The sequence below is a fragment of the Aethina tumida genome, chromosome 1 (assembly GCF_024364675.1).
Source record: "Aethina tumida isolate Nest 87 chromosome 1, icAetTumi1.1, whole genome shotgun sequence".
Lineage (NCBI taxonomy): Eukaryota > Metazoa > Arthropoda > Insecta > Coleoptera > Nitidulidae > Aethina > Aethina tumida.
In genome coordinates this window covers 78,171,121-78,193,279 of record NC_065435.1, presented here as the reverse complement: position 1 = coordinate 78,193,279, position 22,159 = coordinate 78,171,121, and the positions used below count along the sequence as shown (strand labels likewise).

Here is a 22,159-nt window from a genome sequence, read left to right as displayed (position 1 = left end):
TTTAAACATTAATGTTTAATATTTCAGACACAGACATTATTTACCATAAAAATATAACAATAAAATAATTCTAATAATAAGAAAATAAGTTTATTTATTTAAGAAAAATACGGAGATTCGTGACGTAAAACCGGACAAAACGACTTGAACCAACCGCCGTAACAATCGCGGATTCGATCACGAACCGCGTTTTCTGGACCGGCATCGAGCGTTGCGTCGCCTCGGGGCCCCCGAGGCGGCGGAGGGGGGCGCAGGGGGAGCCTACACTACCGTGGGAACGTTCGCCAAGCACGTGCTGTTGCGATCCGCCGCACAAAAAACAATCTGCCCACTCGCCTCATTCAATAAAAGAGCGCGGACGGGCGAAATATTCCTTCGGATAATTAGTTGTGTTCAGTTATGTCCCCGATGATTTTTTTTTAATTTTGCGATCGTAACAGATGGTTACGCGAATTATTTTGTAATCTGTGTAAATTGCAAATTGGGGCACGTTTGTGTTTGTTGTTTGTTGTTTGTTGTTTGTTGTTTGTTGTTTGTTATTTGTTATCGTTTGGCGCAAGGTTACATTTCATTATCCATTAGCCAACATTATCTTTGTACCTACCTGTTGATGGTTTATTAGTAAAAAAATCGAAACTAGATTCAACTAGATTGAGATATTATCTAGTTTGCACTGTGTACAATTTGTCTAGATTAAAAATAGAACATTTGTCACGATTTTAATTCGATAATAATATATATACAAGAACGTTAAACGTTAGTACCATATAAAAATTCCTATATAAATTGTATAGATAATACTCAGTGGCGCGTGTATATGAGATCACTTAAGACACGTGCAATTTTTTTAGAAATCTTATCTTAAGCACCTAACACTAATTATGTTGAAAGATTATTGAGAACCTGTCTGAATCTTATCATTTATCATAAAACTAATACGGATATGTGAATTAATCCAAAAGTATCCTAAAAAAACATAACAGATGCAAAAATGTCCAAACTGCTCCCTAATAAATACAGAGAAAAACGTGCCGCTCACGATCTCAACACGTTCCACCCCTTTGAAAAGTTCATTAATGCAAAAGCAACGGGGGTCCGCATAACTGACTGACTGAAAACGAAAACAGTTGTCGAATATCGATGTAGGTCGGAATTCTTTTCCCACGATCGGAACGGAAGGCGAAACCGGCACGGCCAGAAAACACCTTGCAACCCCCTAATAGAGAGTGGTCGACTCGCGCAGAGCGTATGTCGTCGTTTCGGCACGGCGGAATGTGCCCTTCGACGTATTCGGTTTCTGGCGGGCATGCAGATTCTTGGAAGTGAAAAAATGCACGGACGTAATGACTTAATGCTCCGTGACGGCGATGCGGACGGAGTCCGTGCCCGTGGCACGGACTCCGTAAAAAGAGCACCGCGAAAAACGCCGCCGCGAAACCGATGAAATTTGTTGGTAAAAAAGTCAAGGATGTAAAAAATTCCTATGCAGGAATCTCGAGAGATGTGGCAGCAAGAAACACCTGCCCGATATTCCCACACTTTTAAAGGAAGTGAACGACAGAGACGACAACAACTGGCGGCAGCGAGAGAACGAGACGCAAGACGATATAGATTACATAAAAATTTATGATGTTATTTAATTAAAGCCGTACGTGGACGGGCAACCGATTAGCGACCGTTTCCATTCTTTCACCCTTCTTCCTCCACTGATTTCATCTCGACATAATTACCCGCCACGCAACCGAAACATTACCAAAGATAAATCTAAAGCACCAATTTGATCTTTAACATAACTTGAAAAGAAGAAATTGTATAGTTGTAAGGTAAGTTTTGGTACGTGTTGTTATAAACAAACAGACCCAGAAAGCGGTGTAAATTTGAACAGCGATAAAAGCGAACACGGGCAAAAATGACATAATTGTGTTGACTAAACAAACCGAGAACACACTGGCACGATTGTCGCCGGGTATTTGGATATGACCGTGGGAAAGCGACCGGTCTCAGTTCTGTGAGCACGTACGGAACACACGCCTATGCAATGACTAATTCGACACTTTTTTTACGCATATGATGGTTTTGTGTTGATATAACGGCTCGAATGTTGCACGAGCCACCCTTAAAACTATCATATGATTCCAGATGATATTTTTAAGGATTATTTATAACTAGTTGTTTTGGTTGTTGTATTTAAAGGGATACAAACCAAAATATATATATATGAAAGCGAACATTTACTGTTGATGAATGGAAAAATTGCGAAATTTACCATAATGTGCAAAAACTATTTCTTACTCCACATCGTCATTGTCATAATATTACAAGGTGTTAAACGATAAGTGAGGATTTCTTATGATGTTTTCCGGAATTGTTTTTAGGTAATACATGCAACAAGTTATAAAGAAACCATGAAAGCACAGAACAATAAAAACCGACATTATCAGTTATTGCTACAGTCGCAAATTCGTTATAAGTACACACAGATATCAGCAAAATTACGCGTGATGAGCTGTCATTAATTAAACAGATAGACACAACAATTTATTTACATGATAACAAGAAAAAAATATTTTAGCTCCCCCCAAAGAATCGAAATGTTTTATTTAAATCCCTTGAGGAATTCATGCTGACCACCTGATTGAAGGGATTCAAGGGTTCAACGTGTGTCGTCCATGCGTTATGCACAAGCTATTTCTGCAGGGAGTACAATTGCAAGGTGTTTCCTCTGTAACCGTGGGAATCGGAATTCCGACCCACTTAACGAAAATTACACTGACAAAATGGGGGTGCAACACGATCGGCCGATTCTATTAATCGATACTTCAGGTGGTTGATTTGATTAATTGGAGTGGTTGATCAGGTTTTCGACACGAGGTACGATTTGTACAGCCAGACAGCTTTATGAGCAGATACACAATTTTTTATCATTGTGCAAACTAATATTGAGTGGGCGCAAAGTCCGCTTGATGTCTAGGTTCCGGATGTGAAAAACGCGTGCGAGACTATCGATTGTTTCGAGAACTCAATCAGTGACGGTATGATTAAGTAATATGTCTATAATAACATAACATATTATGTTACAATTGATTTTTTTCCATTTTGGTTCAAACAAAACTATTGTAGGGTTCAAATAAAAATTGTAAAAAAAAAAAATTAAAAAAAAGGCACCATATTAAGTTGTGAATATATTAACCAGTTGAATTGAGTGTCTTGTTACGCTACTGAATGGAGTGGAATATTTTTTATCGATAACACAGATGAAACGTGCAAGTTTTCATGTCACACAATTAGTGTCCTTTTTATTAATTAATAATTTATTTAACGATTTTAAATTTTATCAGACTGAAAAAAATATTGTGGATTATTATTATGATTATCATTACGGGACAGGGCAAACAAAATTAACTAATTACCCAGGTTCCAAAGTCCGTTCATTAAACTATCCTAGTGTGTTGATGTTTTTTATATGAATCATTAGAAGTGGATATGTATTCTGAGATAATCTATAATAATATATCACACATTTAGTCAATTATATTTCCTAAAATTTTAAAAAGAAAAAATGATTCACGCTTTTTAATTGTAACATAATTGAACGGAATTTTTTAAATTGATAACACAGATGAAACGTGCAAGTTTTCATGTCTCTTACAATTAACGTACAATTTTATGACTATGTAATAATTTATTTACATGATTTTGAGCTAAAGCCAATTTAGTATTTGTTATATTTATATAAAACATTATAACTTTATGGATATTTTCAATATCTATTCACTTGTAATTTTAATTATACTTGAAGTACAAAAATCTAAAAAAAAGTTAGACTAACCACCCAAACAATGTCATGACTCATTGAAATTATTCTACAGATAATTGAACAGCAACCATTGATTTCACATTACTAATTGCATGCACGCATCCCTTTCCCTTTAAACACACACATCTGCCACGATCCGATTGTGCACAGTTTCGTTTTCGGTGGCTCGATCCTCAGGTATTTACGGGTTCTCAGTTCCCACGGTGATGGAACACCGATGACCATATGTCGCTTGGGAAGACCCTCGAAACAGGGGCGGTAAGGGTAAGAAAACCGATAATTGGGGTAAAGGTGTGTGTGTGTGTGTGTTAAGGAACACATCGTGGGAACCGTTTCAGCGTCTTTCGGTCGGTCACGCGATACCGGAACAATGATTTTTCGGTTGAATTGGGTTTTCGACTCGTGGACGGAACGTGGAGGACGCATGTTAAAAAGTAAACGGTTTTGGAGTGATTACGAGAAAAACTGATTCATAAATGATCGAAAATTTTGTTGTACAGGTGTTTAACTTGAAGTTTTACGACATTTTCTTGCATAATGGGCAGGATGATGGTTGTTAAGAATTATAAGCAATTACGGTTTAGCACCACAAAATGTTGATTATGATTTCTACCTGTTAACTGTTAAGACAGATAATCTTTTACAGCTTTTCTGTGTCATTTTGGTGGCGGCACAGATTACAAGAAGAACAACATGACAATGGGAATAATAAAGCAATAACTGAGTTTTGTATAGTTACTAGACTACAGGTGCTAAATCGGCAGTCCTTTGATAGTCACTTTCTTAATTTATTTCCACTAAAGTGTCATAAAAAATAAGTGTAAAACTATAAAAAATTGCCCAAAAGTGTACTGTTAGATTAAAGTCTACTTACTATTAGTGATGAGGTTAAGTTTTCTACAGGCAAAGATGAAAACATATACAGAAGCTGTAATTTGAAATGATTGAGTGGCCATAATATGTTGTTGTTGTTGTTGAACCTGTTGTTTATCTCCGAGTCTCATAACTCTCACATATTGATCAATCCGATCGTGTAATCGATCGTAACGAACGAGGCGCTCGATCATTATAATCTTTCCAACAAACAAAATTACACTAATTTATTTAAGTAGGTTGAAGAACGTTCCTTGGTCGTTTTTTAGGTTCGTCGGTTTTATGGGTGTTTAAAGTTTTTACTTTGGTTAAAACGACGGGAAGAGAGCCATGTAATAAGTGCATAATAACAATATTTTGTAATTGCGTTTCGGACGAAAAAAAATCTCCAATTTCCTGCGTGTATAAATGACTATATAAAAATAAAATGGAATAAAAAAGACACGAATCCGATGTAATTGGCGTTCATTGAATCCCAATTACCGTTCCAGCGAGACAGACATAAGGTGGAAGCCATTTCGCAACTTCCAATTACGGGTTTTTGCCAAAAGAATAGGTGTGTTTATCGGAAAAATTGCATATTCCAAATCGTAAACAATAATTTTTATCGGTCCATTAAAAGTGGGACACGGATAAGACTAATTACTATTGGTCTTGCTCAACAAATTACCATATATTCACCAACATCTCATCAATTTTTTATTTAAAAAAACCTACGATTACCAAACATTTATTGATACAGATAAGTTGTAACAAGTAACAAGCTTTAGATTAGTACATAAACATCAAACAATCTTATTATCTAACCCCGCCCACTGGACTAATATATTTATTAGGGCATATGCTGAGTATCCTCCTTAAAGCACACACACAAGGGTGGTTAATCAAAGAAATCGAAAGGTGTTCCTCACTCGTGGGAACTATCGAAACTTCCACGTTCCCACAACCGTTCAATTTTCGCCCTCTCGCTCGAACAGACGAGTGCAAGCAAGAGGGTTGATTTTTCTTTTCACTACGGTATTTGTATTATATGTCACGGTATGTCTACGAGGGGTTTTGAATGCGGATCCAAGGAGCGTGTTGAGAACGTGGACAGCACAATCTTGGGTTTATGACTTTTTTGTGCTACGACAATGGGATCCGAAGATACAATGGACCAGAAGGAGGTCGACTCGTGCGCAACATTAACATACACCAAATCAATCCAATCGAATCGATTTATCTGTTTGATTTGCATTTTTAAAAGCGATGTCATTTTTTAAGCCTGTCACATTCATCCTATATTCAAAAATATTTAGAAAAGATAATGTTAGATTGAATTTTGCATTTTTAATATTAAGAGACGATCGTTCCGTTTGTCATAAATTAGTCCAAGCTCGAGAACTTATCGAGAATTTACAACATTAAAAAATGTCACATCCTCGTAAAATTAATCTGCAGGTCATGCTTTATCGTTGCATCGCCACTGTACAACTGGAAAGTGCAACATATCACTGATTTACAAAACCCGTCCGAAATTGTTTACGTATAATTACGTTGCGTAAATCAGAAAAAACCAAGCCTAATTAAGCGATTATTAAGGATCACTTATCCGACAATTTCTTGGTCTTACGCAACTCATTTATATAAGACCCAATCTTTTTTTCTTTAAACAAATCCTCAACGGCATGTGTTCCACGTACAATAACTTAAGGGCTTGTCCACGTGGGGTGCAACACCCGTCTTACCCGAGTCGTGGGAACGCACGAGATTCCCACAGCATTAATAACTGTTGAACAACTAGCTCTGTCGCCTTTTAATGCATTGGGTGGTGGTGAGTTGGAGGAGGATGAAACCAAGATGTGTAACGTTATCTGTATGGTAAAGCACACTCCTTTTCAACCGGTGGAATTTTAAAAAGGAAGTGTGGATGGAACGTGGTCGGCACAAGCATGAGAAAATTTTAAGCCTCGTGTCCAAGTAAATGTTCATTGTATACTAATGCGGGACAATCATTTGATAACTCCCGAAAAAGTTCTAGCCATCCCCGGATAACAATAGTTGTTGCAAATGACGGTCATACACGCGTATGACGGGCAATAAAACGTTGCCGGAAATTGTCCGACCGCTTGGATTGTCGTTAATTCGCGGATCGCCACTCGCCGCCTCGTTTTTTATTTTACGTCGATCCGTGGGAATACTGTGTCGGTTTTAATGCGGCAGGAAGTCGGTAATAGATTTAATGGCAGTGAAAGTGCCTCAGGACCGGTGGCGTTTGTCATTCTTTTTTTTTATTTATTGAACTTTATTGATGTGCCGTGATTCTACTAGGAAAAATCAGTCAATGTTAAAAAATAGGAGATGGAATATTGAAGGGGTGGAAATATTGAAGAATATATATACGAGAATATATGTTATATACATATGTTACTTTCATTACGTTTTTTGTATATAAACGTATTTCCAATTAAATAGTTCTGTTAACATTTATATTATCAAAACAATTAATAATTAATGGTGTAAAATCCAATTAATTATGGCTTAATTTTAAAAATAGACTTAATTAAAATTTACGAGTTCAACAATCAACAAATAATTAAAATAATGTTATCAATATTGAAATTTTGGGTTATTTTAAGATTTCAAAACATTTATGTAATGTGATATTTTATAAATTTGCCTTTAAAATCACACACCAATGACGCAGAAGTTGTTTTCAAAACTTGCATTCATTGTTTCAAGTAAATTAACCCAAACAAAACTTAAATATTAATGGGTAAATTGCACAAATATATGTATTAAAATTTATTTAAACCCAATATTCAATCTCAATATTCTTGTGACCCTTCAACTTTCGTTTTTATATAATAATAAAAAAAAAATTAATGCAGGATTTTGTCTTGTGTCGTACACGTTTTAACCACACTTCCATGATAAAAAAGACCAAACGAACACATGTCTAGAAAGAGGGTGAGAAAATCGCTAGAATCGACGTTCCCACGATCCGGCACACCTTTTCACCCCAATCCGAATCGCATATGTCGCCTGCCTAAATGCGGAACAAGTGGAATCCACCCTCTATACATTAATGTTAAATTATTGAACTTTGGTTAATGGACTTTGTATTAACGTTAGGAAATACTCGTTTTTTGTGACATTGGTTAATTAGAATTATCATCGGTTGGATTACCATTGACATCATTAGACCGTACACGTGTCAGAGCCAGACACTGATAATTATTATCTATTGATCTCTCTTCACAATTTATTTATTCTCTACTCAATTATCTAACACTCCTTCAAAATGTTTAATTATCTCTTTGAAGCCGTGATTGTATTTTGAATAAGGTAACACATCAAAACAAAAGGAGAGTCGAAGAAGTGAGACGGAGGATCTAGTTGTTCGGTCGCGTGACGACCCATGACCCCGACAATGGGCTCGCCCGCGGCCGGCACGGGTCACCGCCATCATGGGAATCGGCCGTTTTGCGCCCGGGTACCGCGATCGTATCGCCTCCGCGCTACGAAGAACGGTCCGCCTAATCATCGCGTTAATCGCTGTCGTCGAGGTCGGCAATTAACCGACGTATCGTATCGGCGAGGGTGGGTCGATTATCAGGGTGTGTGGAACACCTGACGCTATCATTAACTGGATTAATTACGGTGGTTTAAGACCAAGACCAAGACATTTAAAAATTGATGCTTTCGAAAGAGACATCTTACAAAAACAAACCACACGTCTTCCCTCCACGGGGTCTAAGCAAAACAAACACCGTAAATTCACAAAAACGCGCCATTTTTTCACACGCGACAACAAACAAACGCATATGTGTGGTAGTGGTTCTCACAAGCTGACGTAAATCGTCGAAATTAAATTTATCTTGTAAACATGTGGCTCGTTTATAAATTGTTTTGCTACTATTTTTAGACTAGTTACAGGAAAATCGTAATTGTCCAACCGGGCTTCTTTATGTTTTATAACCACTATGGTTTCCAAACTGTTAAATCTGTGATGTCTAAGTATCAGAGGAAACCCTTTTGTTTTGCGGACCAGAATCTGGACTTCCTGCAGTAAGCGATATTGAATATCCATAACGGTACTTTTCTGCGGCATGATCTGTCTTAAATTACAGTCTGGTCGCACTAATCGATTTTTGGAATTAGCACTAAATATAATCTAGAATAGTCATTAGGCGGCCCAATTTTTTACGGCTAATTGGAACGGGATAAGATAAAACCAAAAAAAAAAAAACCATCAACAGCTATTATCTCGTAATAAAAACGACTTTAACAAGTTAAAAAAAGTTCGTCATGTTCAAGCAATTACGAATTTCCATTTCACTTTCGATAAGTCACTTTCTAAATGTTAGATAATCGGTTTGTGATCTTCTCTTTTTGTAAGTAAATAAAGCCTCAGGTTATTTATTTATTTATTGCTGAACGGAAGATTTTGCCATTAGAGAGGCTGTGAATCATTAGAAGTGATTCAGTAACAAACTTTACACCACTAGTATTAATTGAATCATATTTTCGACCGGTTATGAGATGTTCTCCTCTAAAAATAGATTGAAAAGTTTGTTTTTAATGAATTGGTCCATTCCCACAGATTGAAAAAAAGGCGAGACTATTTTTCCCAGCCGTATCAAAGGAACTCGGGCCGAAACTGATCCTAATTAAAGGCTATTACTTAATTCCAGCCTCCTAAAATGCCTCCGATCATTTAACTTATCATTATAATTGGTCTGCTTTAAATTCGTCTACCTAATCAACTTGTTAATCAGTATATTATGATCTGATTGGTTTTAAATTCCTTTGAGCAAGCCGCCACCGCATTTTTTTGTCCAAAATTTATGTCAGAATTAATCGAAATGATTTTAACTAAAAGTCTAGGGTTTATGTCAACTGAAAGCACCGCAATCGATCCATCCAGAAAAGGCCTTGGCACGGATTTGAAGGATGAAATTGGTAAAGGGAGAACTAGGTCAGCGGCGGGTTCAAGGAGTTTAAAAGGGTCGTGACCTCGGGAAACGGTAATACGTCCTAGCACATGGTCAAGGGTAGGTTTGTAGGACGAAGGACGGAAACAGCACTTATCGAAGTGCGTAGAAATCCGTGCTTGTGGGATGCGTACGCTTATTGATTAGACTGGGATTTGTAGAGTCGCGTCTTTTCACGAATTTTTTAAACAATTCGGATGAGTTCCTAAATCTTTTCGATGGTGATTCAATAAAATTGAACGCAATCTTGAACAATCAATTGAAAACAATCGGAAGGTAAGAGGCAAAGGCCAGTAGCGGAATAGAACTGTGCATCGATCTTCCACGTCCGAGCCGAACACGCGATCATTGTATGCAAATGGTCTTCCCATCGTTGAGAAAAAAACTTCAAAGATCCGATACGAGAGATGAGAGATCCCGAGATCCGTCTTGTGGGCAGCACGCGTGCAACCGCCTTGCATACCGGCGACGACGCGAAGCGTGTCGTTCCCACGGTCCGGGCTCGCGCTCCGCTCCTTTGTTGCATGTGCCCGTGCTCCGGACCTCTTGGCGGCCTTGTTCCGATGCCGCAGCTCGTGTTTAAGACCAGAGGTTGAATCCGGTACGCGAAACACCACTTAACTATTTATAACTGTATTTTTACTAGACTTAGATTAGTAATGATTAGAGTCTTTATTATCTCGACTAGTCAAAGTTAATGTTCTTTTCAAAATATAATGATAATACTAATAATTTGTGATAATCTAGGGGAGGCCTTTTGTCCCTATTGTGTCGTTGTGGGCAATAGAACAGGCAGGCATAAAGTAAACACCAATCGAACCTGTAATTTGCAAAAGTTTTGAGTGGTCAATTTTCTAAAGGGAGGGTAATTTCTTGCAATTTCATAATCCCACTAAACATTGTTAATGGGAAATTAAACTGGGTCTTGGAACTAGGTAATTACAGGTTTTTGACGGTAAGTTTAAGTTAGGGATAATAATGTCGATCCTTAAGTAGGCACTACTTTTACTGTTGTCAGTCACAGTATCACAAGAGATTACAGTTAGAATCGTGTTTGCTAATTAGGTTTATACCAGGAATTCCCTGTGCATTCAATTCGATACGTGCAAAACATGGAAAGTCAATCTTTGTGTTTGTTTTTAGAAAATTGCAAACAACTGTTTGTAACTATTTCTCTAAACTAGTATATATTGTATATTGTTGCTTCATTACATTATGCACCAAATTACTCATTACCCAAGTACAAGTAACATAACAAGGAAAAAACAACGAAAATAAATTCAAACCGATAAAATGGAAAAAACGATAACAACTCAAGAAAAAAAAACGTCATCTCGAGATGCGTCGCGACCAGATAAAGACAGAAGGAATCCTGAATGCATGATTCACCGTCGAGAGTGCAGAGTCGCGCAGCTGCCGAAATTCCCACGGATCCAAGACCGAGAAAGGAAGATAGAAAGAATGGCGAGAGCGAGATAGTGCGAACACGTGTTGAGCTTTGCGCCGGGCATGCTACGACTTGTTTTGAGCGGAGCGAGCGTAGCTCGTGTGGGACGTGCTACGATGACGATAAGAGATGTTCCACAGACACAAATAAAAATAGACCATTTTCAGCGTTATCTTTGATTCATTGTCTCTGATTTAATTCAGATATCTTACATATTAAGGAAATGTTTTATGTCTTATGATTACTGAGGTTCAAAATCAAAATCAATTTCCAACCTTAATGAAATTATTACTGGTTGCTGAAGTACGGTACCAAAAGTGGGATCTAGTTGGTTTTAAGCCTATGGAAGTTTGATGTATCGAATGGAACCGGTGGCGGGAATTAAAAGCCGGTGCGTCTATAGAGGGCGCATGTGACGGCTCTCGTCGACCACGTGTCCAAGTTTGGGAGCGTGGGACAGGGCGCGCTTTCGGGACACGTCCGATACCCCGTCATCTGTCTTATAAGACGCGCGCTCGCTTCACAAAATCCCATTGTTTTGTCACGTTGGAAAACAACGCGGTCTCATTATGACTGTGCCAGATAAATAGTTTTTAAAAGAACTTTTTCATGACAAATATGATAATATTTCGAATATGACGAACATGAATTTGAATATTTAGGTAGTAAACTAATATAAATAATTCATTCTGCATATAATACAGAAAAAAGAATTCTGACTGTGTCAGATAAATAGTTTTTAATGAATTTTGTCATGACAAATGTGATATTAATATAAATAATTCATTCTGCATATACAGAAAAAATAATCTAATATTAGGAATATGTTAAACAGTCAAATTAGTAGAAACTAAAAAAGGAATGTTACGAAATTATAACATAACCACCATTAAATTCTCATCATCATCATTTCAAAATTGAATAAATAAAAATTCTTTCTATTCATGCCACTCTTGATACGGTAATTTAAAATTGTGCCCCACAAAAAAACCCTTATTAAACTTTGTAGATATTTATTGGCATCTACCTGCCCACATAAAGCCAAACAAAAACTCAATCAGCACGAGGTAATTTTTCAAGTCCGTCAAGCGTCAAACGATTAAAAAATGGGTGAAAATCCGTATTTAATTCCCATGCCGATCCCCTAATCACCACAACCGAGACCAAGACAAGTAGGTAATAAAAAGTCCGCAGGTTATCGCCGTCGTTGGTTTTTTATGCGGCCCGGTCTACCCTTAAAGTCCTCTAAATTATCGGACAGGTCGTTCGGTTGTGGCCCCAGGCGATTCACGTGCACGACGATGCGGGGTGTAAAAAAAATGAGACGCGCCGTGGATATGAGGTGGGCGTTCCGAATACGGTCCACGGACAGGATGCGAACGATTAGACACAGTTTTTGGGAAGTTTTTACTATCCTGTGTCCACCATAAAATGCCGGCGACATGTAGATTTAATGGCCCCTAAAGTGCCTTCGAATGTTCCTCACCCCCGGAGTTTCGTTTTGGCCTGGACACTGTACAAAGTCATTAAATTATCGATTTATCGATTTGTTTGCCTAATAAATAAATATCAATTTGTATGAATCCAATGTAGAAAGGGGAAAACTAAGGTTACAAACACCTGCATATCATATTGTATAACATCACGTCCCGTATCGGCCACACCTAAATTCACCCCTCGAAAATCCGTACAAAGTGTGGGAAAGTTCTGTTAAATTCCTACAGGTCCTAGTCTACGGCTTTATTGAAATAATAGCGGAATTTACCTGTTCCTTTAGAGGGGAATGAAACGGGACAATGCAACTTGTCTGGAGTTCAAAATTTATGAAAATATCGTTTACAGGTTCAACTGTTTTTTATATATATTTTTATTTTAGAGCAAAAATGAAATTGTTAGACACACACTATAATAATAATAATAATTTATTATCATCAGTGAATTGAGGTGAAGATTTTCTAAAGGTTTACTTGTGATTGCGTGCCGAAATATTTTGCTAATGCGATAATTTAAAAGCATCGTCATTTAGGGGACTTATTGATTTCTTTGGAATTACATTTAGGGGACTAAATGACTTAATTCGAATTACATATTAGATTTACAATTACTTTTTTGCCAAATTAATTTAACGTACATATTTTTACCATTTAAATTAAATGAGTAATAAAATTGAAATTTTTTAATTATAAATAAATAAAAATAAATAAACTAAAATTAAAGTCTAAAGTGTGTGTAAGACATTCATCAAATTGATGTGGCTTTCTGAATGTAGTGGTCTAAAATTAATTATTGTATAGTATAATTATATCTTATAACTTATAATTTCATATAATTTTTATACATAATAAAAATTATTAATTAATTAACATTAAATAATAATATTATGACAGTGTCATCATGGCAAAAAATATATTAATTGAAACACATAACACTAAAATTGATAAGAATCAAAGCGTTGAAAGCGGAAGCATTAAAACGACGTAACAAATTGCAATTTAATTTTAATAAAGCAGCTGGAGACAGTTTAAAATCTGAAAATTCTGCAGGTTATTATCATAAAATCAAGTGAATATTAAGTTGCATTTGAAAAATATATTCAGTAGACACAGACAGGTAAAAATTTTATACTGACCCTTGTTTACTACCTGAACGAATCTCAGGTAATTTTACCTTTTTCAGTTATCTTTGGAATTCGCTTTGTTAGTCCAGAAATTCTTAGAGTAAAGAAATCAAATAAAAGGCAGGAAGTAATCTTAAAACTTGTTTTATTTCAAAATAACTATTTCTTAAAGCTAAGGAAGACACATTACAATTAATAAAAACAATTAAAGCTCGTATCACAGCTACACGAATGCAGCAATAAAAAAATCATTACAATTCTATACATATAAAATATCACAAGACAATCAGTCATAAAAATTGAGCAAAATGATCACAATCAATTAAAGTATCGGTGAGAATCACAGATGAATGCAGGCAAGTCCAGACTCGTTAACTTAAGCTTGGGCCCATCTATCGACCTGCATCTCCGGCTTCTGATATTGGCAAATGGCGTTGTCGTCGCCGATAGTGTTGATATCAGCGTCGGCTGTGATCATTGAAGACCAGAAGAAGGTACCGGCATCGGTTCTGGCGAAGTGAACTGGGATGTATCTTTGACCTCTGTAGACTGGCACCACATCCATGTTGTCGCCTTGGTAAACCTGGACGCCGGAGAACTCTTCGCAGGAGTCGATGTCTTCGAAAATTTCGTTTTCGAGGATCTCGTTGGCGCAGTTGTCGTCGATCTCGCTGTCGTACTCATCATTGTAGAAGGTCGGCTCTGGCGATTTCTTGTACGTGTTCTTGTTGTTCTTCTTGAGAGCTTGCAAAAAGCTCTTGGTGATTTTCTTGAACTGGTACATGGTGCTCTTGCCCTTCTTGGCGTTGAGCTTGTTCTCGTTGATGGAGTTGTTGGAAGCGACGATGTAATCGTTGAAACTCATGGTTATCGAAATGTGTTTGTGTGTAGGACACTTGGTTAAAGCACAAGATGCGAAAGCGAATGATGCTTTTGCCGTGGCCGCACCGAGTATTTATAGCCGGTCCGTGACGTCATCTACCCTAAGGGATCCGCAGAGAGTAACCCCCACAGCCTATCAGCGCACCGCAAAGGGACAGGTGTTCGGTGGGCAGGAAAGTGAGACGCCCGCATAAAACGGCGCGCAAGTGCGACAGAGAACGACCATGTAGGGTATATCGTGAGAAATTCACTCGGAACTCGGTTCCCACACTACGAAAAGGCAGATGGCATATGTAGGGTTGTTTTCTTGAAAGATTTTGCGGATCGTGTAATGCGTACACGCGGAACTCCCTCATGCACACAATACCACCGCTCGGTGACCCCTTTTTCGCCTCCGTCGGACGCGTGATGGGCTCGAGACCGAGACCGAGATACTCGGACAGGTATTTTTCTATTGCGACCGGTCAGTTATATTCAATTCATTTCACCCTTTGCAATTGCACGTACTTTTCTTGGGGTTGCGATCTGAAAACCTATTGTACAATATTTCTACTATTAAGGAGCTTCCTAAACCATTAGTCAGCCCTATTTTATACAAGTGGTTTTAACAGTAACCAGATTAAACCACACATTTTTATTGTGACAAAGTCGATGATATCACTATTTTAATGCAATATGAAATAATATTTTAATTGAAAGGAAACTAGACTAGAGACTTATTAAACAATTTTCACTCCCTCTGTTTTCAATGATAAATCAATTTTTAATTACACAACTTCTTAAAATTATTAACATATTTTGTGTAATTCAGTAACGTCAATTAACATTAAGATAATTCAAAGTTTAAGAAACTCTTAATTGTTGTTTATTTAAATGTTAAATATTTAAATTAAAACAATTAATAAGATTTCGATATGGAAGTGTCCAACAGAGATTGTATCAGTTATTTCGAATAGGTTTCCTTTCTAATTTGATGCGGCCCGTTTTGGGATTTGTGGTGGTTTTCACCCTTCTCGGACCCTTTACATGTAGATTTTTATTTAAATTATGTGGAAGAATGGAATTCTACCTGACTTGGTGCTTAAAATGGGAATTATTTGTGCAAATTTTTGTAGTGGTCGGACTTGAATAGAATTCCAATTAAACACGTGCATCAAAGAGTTCTAGAATTTCGGTTCTTTCGAGTCCTTTTCTTTATTTGATACAATGGCAAAGAATTTTTTGATTATTTCAAATTATTGAAACTGAGTTTCATTTATTAATATATTTTTTCAAATTGTATGTTAAATTATTTATTAGAACATTTAATTAATTATCAAATTATTTAATTTTACTTTAACAATTAAGTTTTAATTAATATTGCTTACTTTTGTTCATTTTACATTAAAAGCTCAAGTGACGAATTTCATTTTTCTTAAGCTTTTTAAAAATAAACAATGCGTTTATAAATTTTAAAATATTAATTTTTTTTCATGAATTTAATCATGCAAGACTGTATAAAGCGTTTTTGAAGCACAAATTCCTAAGCATAACTTCAATTTATAAAAACTGGAATTTGCAAAATTATTTATCAATTTAGAATATTTCACGTTTTATATTTTGAGTTATGTATTTGTTCTTCATTTAATCTTCTTAGATTCTTCAACAACATATAAGTCAAATTTATATTTTTTATTTTAACAATTGTTTCCCATTTAATCTTCTTAGATTCTTCAACAACATACAAGTCAAATTTATATTTTTTACTTAAAATTAAATTTTAATTAACATTGCTTACTTTTGTTCATTATACATTGTCATGTGCCAAATTTCATTTTTTTAATCTTTTAAAAATAAATAATGCTGTGTATAAGTTTTAAAATATTATTTATTTTTATTAATTTAATCATGCAAGATTCTATAGAGTTTTTGAAGCACAAGTTTCTATGTATAAATTGAATTTATTAAAACTGGAATGTGCTTAAATTCTTCAATAACATAAAAGTCAAATTTATATATTTTATATTATATAGATTATTTGTTCCAAAATAAAAGATCAAGCAAATCCTTATTAAATCGCAAGATTCTTATGAATTACTTGCATTAATTAAAATTAAAATTTTTACATTTATTTATATATTTATAATGTTTTAAAATTCCGTTAATTTTTCAATTCAAACATTACTTCTTGTGTTTTTTGATAAGTTAACATATTATTTGGTTTTAGTCAAATTGTAATAGAAGATCAATTAAAAAATGTTTGATCCATAAGATTTTTATGCATCACACATAATCAAATTGTTTTAATTGTAATTTATTTATATCTTCTTAAACTCTTTAACAATACCTATATTTGTCAAATTTTAGTATTTAATGAAAAATGAAAAGTACACGTTATTACAATTAATCTCAATTTAATCCTGACTCAATCTTAAACTTGTCTAGACTTGAGTGTAGAAACTAACCTAACTCTACTTTTTCACACGCTACTGCCTTTTGTATCGTCGAAAAAAGAATAAAAAAGGCCGTGCACCCACACAATACAATATTGCGTGAGTCACACGCAACTTTTAAGTCCCATTATGCGTAAATCTTTAAGAAAGCAAAACCAGGTCAGATCAGTGCAAATAAATCAGTTTGTCAAACAAGATTTGCTTCGACTTGTTCGAACACGATTCACATTCAAGAAATGATGATCTGATTATTATCATTTTTTTGTTTGTTTCAGCGGTAGTTTTCAGGACCTGTTCAACATGTGGTGCAATAAACGTTCCTAAAATAGTCCCCCTAAAATCGTAAAACAAGTGCAAGAGACAAGTATGCGTTTGGAAAAACAACTTGAGCCGCCATAAATAGAAAACCACATGTTCGAACTATTTATAAACCACTAAAACACACTAAAATCCGGTAAATGCGAAAGAATTCGGTAACCCTTTGACTGCATTCTCACCCCCTTTTACAACCCATAGCAAGTGCATAGTACAATAATGCTTTAACTCGAACTAAAGGGGTTAGATTTCAATCGGTTTAAAGCACCGCAAAAATTATAAAGCGGCGAAGCGAAAGGGGTGAATTCGACCCCCGCAACAATGGAATGTGTGTTCAACACGCATCTAATGTTGTTAAACAGGGCACAAAGGGCTGGATCTATTGTGCTTGATTTTTTCAAGATTAAAAGAAGAAAATGTACAATATCGTGGAACGTCGGCGAAAATGTCTTGATTATAGGGGATGATTTTTATTTGAGATGCCGCGAACCGAATTGAGTGTAAATTGATATTGAGGTGGTAGATGAAAGGATGTATTAAGCAATTATATAATTAAAGAGGTGTTTTGTTTGGGCCTTTGTTTGTACATATTGTGAAACTCGATAACTAGCAAGGGAAACGGAGTCTTGGATTTCTTCTAATGAAAGTTTTGGGCACACGTGTTTGATTGGAATTCGATTGCAATTGTAGAAAATGACAAGGAGAGATTTTTGCCAACGGATAATCAGGTAGGATTTCATTATTGAAAGGATTTGAATGTGTAAAGGGTCCGAAAAGGGTCAGCCACAATGTGTGTTATGTGAGGGCGATGCACGTAGTCTTGAACAATTCTTTTGTTGCTGGTTACTGTTTGGAAATGGGCTTTTTTGATGGAAACGCCCAAAATTTTGCGTTGTAGCAGTTTTGAGATTATCATTGGGCTGTAAAATTTTCTATTTGATCAAGATCACGTAGATCAATAATCAATCAAATTGTACGTGACTGTTGAAACAAGTTTGGACTTGGCCCAAGTCGTTTTGCACCTTCAGATGACAAACGAATAATCCGTACAAATATTTCGACAAATCGACAAAAACCTAATCTCCTGTTTGTATAAATATCAGTAGCAATATAAAATAATCTTTTACAAACATACGTGTTTTCAGATAAAAGCCAAAATTAACTTGACCAAATTTTTAAACGACAGCTGTGCACACGATCACCATTTCACAAGTCCGAACAAGTCAAGAAAGGAACTCTAAAAGAAAAACAGAACGGAGTACAATAATTAAATGACTCAGTGCACGCATATAATGAATGACCACGCTAGAGGATACAAAACATGCTTTTATACTAACAAATTATAGTCACATCTTACCTTCCAGTAACAAAACAAAGCAGAACTGAATTAATGACCGTTCAATGATTGGGTCCTCGTCGTCTTTTTCCATCGCGTTTACGTTTAAATCTCGGACGGCAGCAGGTGCAAGCCATTTAAAAATGTCTTCGCCATATATGGAGCCACGTTTTTTTTTACTTTTCGTCTTACGCGGGGATTTAATCACCACGTTCTTACAAGACTCCGATTCGAATGTTCATTGTTCTTTGAGGAGCACCATTAGAGTGTCAGGGATCCTCCGCTTCTGATTTGATCTATGGGGCTTTTAATATGGTAATTAAACTCACACATAACACTAAAAACTTAAATGACTCAGGATTAGATTGCAGACTTTTGGTACTGGAAATAGGCGGTTATATAAAATAATCGTAAAATAATGTTTTTGCAGAATATATTTTAAAAATATACCTATTTGAAACTTCAATAAATCGATTGATTTCTCCGATGTAGGTCTTTTTGTACAACTCCAGTAAATTAGTCATACATTCTAACTAAAAAATAAAATTGTTAGTACAACCATCTGTCGCTATAGAAAATAGGACCACCATGTTTACAATTGTTTGTATTCAACTTGACTTATTCTCGCCTCGTCTTCGGAAATCGTCATTGTTGCACGGAATCGCCGTAACGAGAAGCCAAAATAAAAACACGCCGTGTGGTAAAACGTTTCCTATTTTACACAAACAGTCAAATACAGTTGTCAACCGTGTAGGTAATTCTTTGTCTCGTGTTTTGGATTGTCCGAATCACAATAAGGTCGAACGATTTTCTGTTTTAGACCATAAAAATTTGACACCAGTTTTGTACAAGCGAAATTTTATATGATGTCCGGAAGCTTTGTTGAGTTACGCAAGTCGTTTTTACTTTAAAAACCATGTCCAGATTTATCTTGTAACACAATCTTCACATCACATAATCTAAATATTGTATAATGAACACATGATACTACAGTAAAATTATATGCAAATTGTTATATTTTAAATTCATAAATGGCGCAATTTTTCCATCATGATCTTGTAACACAACCTGCCAAGCCAAAGACAAAAAGGTCATTTCATCCGAATAATCTCCAGTAACAAATCAAATCCAACGATTTATCGCAAAACAGAAATCCGGCCCCCTGTCGCCCACGTTATAGTGTTCAACCCCCGCAAGCATTAATCCCTCACAGTTTCGATCCCCCTTGTCGTCCCATTATCTAATAATAAGTCGTCGGGACAAGTGAAGCATAAAAATCTGAAAACTACCTGTCACTTATGACCTACAACACAAAAACTAGCCAGCAAATAAGGGTCTCGTATAACGTCTACCTGCACCGAACAACCCCTCAGATCTATACAAACCTAGTTCCAAACACGTTAATAATTAGAAATAAATTTATTAATATTCGTTATTTTTAAAGATAGTTTTATGTACAAAATTTGCCTAACTAAAATAACTATTAATTACATTTTTTTGAATCACTACAAAGTTAATTAGGGTAAACATTTTTTAAAAAAATGTGTTTGGAACAACCATTAAGGGTAGTTTTGCACGTGTTCAAATTACTTTCCAGAGTAAAAGTTGATGATACTAAGATAGCAGTAAAATATCCCCCTGATATTAAGGCATTATTTTACATTTTAATGGCAGACATAATGAAAAAAATCAGTAGGTGGTACTAGGTGAGATCACGCATTTTTTTTAATTAGGGAATGGTTCGTGTCAATTTGTTTACAAGGGTTTATGTTAATTTTCGCCCCCGCAAGGTTGGTGTTTTGGTTCTGGTTATTTATATGGTAATTTTTGTTAATGGTACATGTCAAATTTATTTGAGAAGTTCTGATACAATTATAATCGATTAGAAATAATTTTGTAAAGGTTGCTTATTCAAGAATTTTGAGAATTGATGGCTATTCTAAAAATTAGAAAACTCATGGGACATCGAAAAGGCAGCTGAAGACTTTTCCAAAAAAGTTTCTCGAAATTGCCATAAAGACGTTCGTGTTTATATTTGTTTTGCATTAGGTTTGACACATGTTGGTCTCTTTATTTTCCGGATTACTTTGTTCGTTCGTTTTGGACAATGTCACCTGAGAGAATAACTTCCTAGGGGGCTAGACAAACATAGAAACTGCATTGAATGATTTTCGAATTACCTTGTTAGGATTTTGCTTGTCCTCTTGTTGGACAAATCTATTCAGGGTTTATATTATTATGGCTTTATGTATTACAAGGAAATGGAACTGGAATAAGTATCAAAAGTACAACGAAGAAAATGACATTAGTTCTTTCTCTATTTGTATGGTACAAATGTATTTTGTACAACTGAACCTTTTGTTCAAAGGAAAGTCACAAATGTCTTGTAATAGTTTAGTTATTCGTGTATGTGACATGTACAGTAAACTATATATTACAAGTGGACAAATGTAACTGGAAAATTTTTAAAAACATTAAGGTCACATTGATTTTCTTTTGTACTTTAGTTATTTTATCTTACATTTGACACATTTCCTTTAGAGGTCACCAGTTTCCATTATAACATGTTTTAAAAAAGATAAAACTTATTTTATTGTCTGCAAGTAATCAAGCAATTAAAAAAATAAACGAATAGAAAAAGTTACAGACATCATCATTAAAAAATATAAGAACACCAGAGGCTTCAACTTATTTGTATTGATAAAGAAAACAAGTCCTGAAACAGCTCCACCGACTTGTTAATAATTAAACACACACTCGGCATCAAGATATCGTTAATAACAGTCCGCGTTATCGTAATTAAAAAATCAAAACTCGAGGCGAACAATTAAAGCCTGCCTGGCATCGATAAATTGCCTCTGCGCAGTATTAAATCCTTAAAAACCCATTGTTATAATTGCAGAAGCCATAAATACGCAACAATGGCCACAGGCTCGAGTTTGTATACACTGTGTAACAGCATAATAAGTATTTAACAATTGGTTAACCATTTAAGAGATTTTTTGACGTCTTTTGTACGATCACGTGTTGAGATGTATGTTAGACTGTGATGGTTGCAGGTAGAAAGTTGAGAGACGATCACAGTCTGCTAACAAAACAGGATATCGTTTTAGGTGATCCTGATTCGAACAAAAGCCCTCGTGAAATTACTTAAAAGACTTATTGTCAGTGTAAATATTTTTCTTTAGAGGTTTTGCTTTTGTAAAATAGGAAGATTTGTAAGTAAATGACAACAGATAACAAGGTAATTCTTAGAGAGATCTTCTTTACCGCTTACCCCATGGTAAGATCATTACAGCTAGGAAAAATTAGATACAATGGGTTTATTTGGTTTTGTGGATAACACAGTGGTCAAAAGACACGTGAGTTCTCAAAACATCCAAAGAAAAATCAGTTTAAGCATATAATATGCTGGTTTGTTAATATTAAACTACTTACTTTTTATAGTAGAGAGTAAAAAGGAT

The 22,159-nt window shown here is 35.6% G+C and overlaps 1 protein-coding gene across 1 annotated transcript; it reads right to left on the bottom strand.

Moving 5' to 3' along the window:
- Nucleotides 1-13,900: 13,900 nt before the first annotated feature.
- LOC109608935 (enhancer of split malpha protein-like) lies at nt 13,901-14,641 on the bottom strand. The gene has a single exon (XM_020025500.2). The coding sequence runs from the start codon at nt 14,593-14,595 to the stop codon at nt 14,107-14,109; it is 489 nt and encodes a 162-aa protein (XP_019881059.1). The 5' UTR covers nt 14,596-14,641; the 3' UTR covers nt 13,901-14,106.
- Between the last annotated feature and the right edge of the window lie 7,518 nt (nt 14,642-22,159).

Excerpts from the sequence above, each read along its gene's own strand:
- LOC109608935 (XM_020025500.2), bottom strand. The coding sequence starts at position 14,595 with ATGAGTTTCAACGATTACATCGTCGCTTCCAACAACTCCATCAACGAG.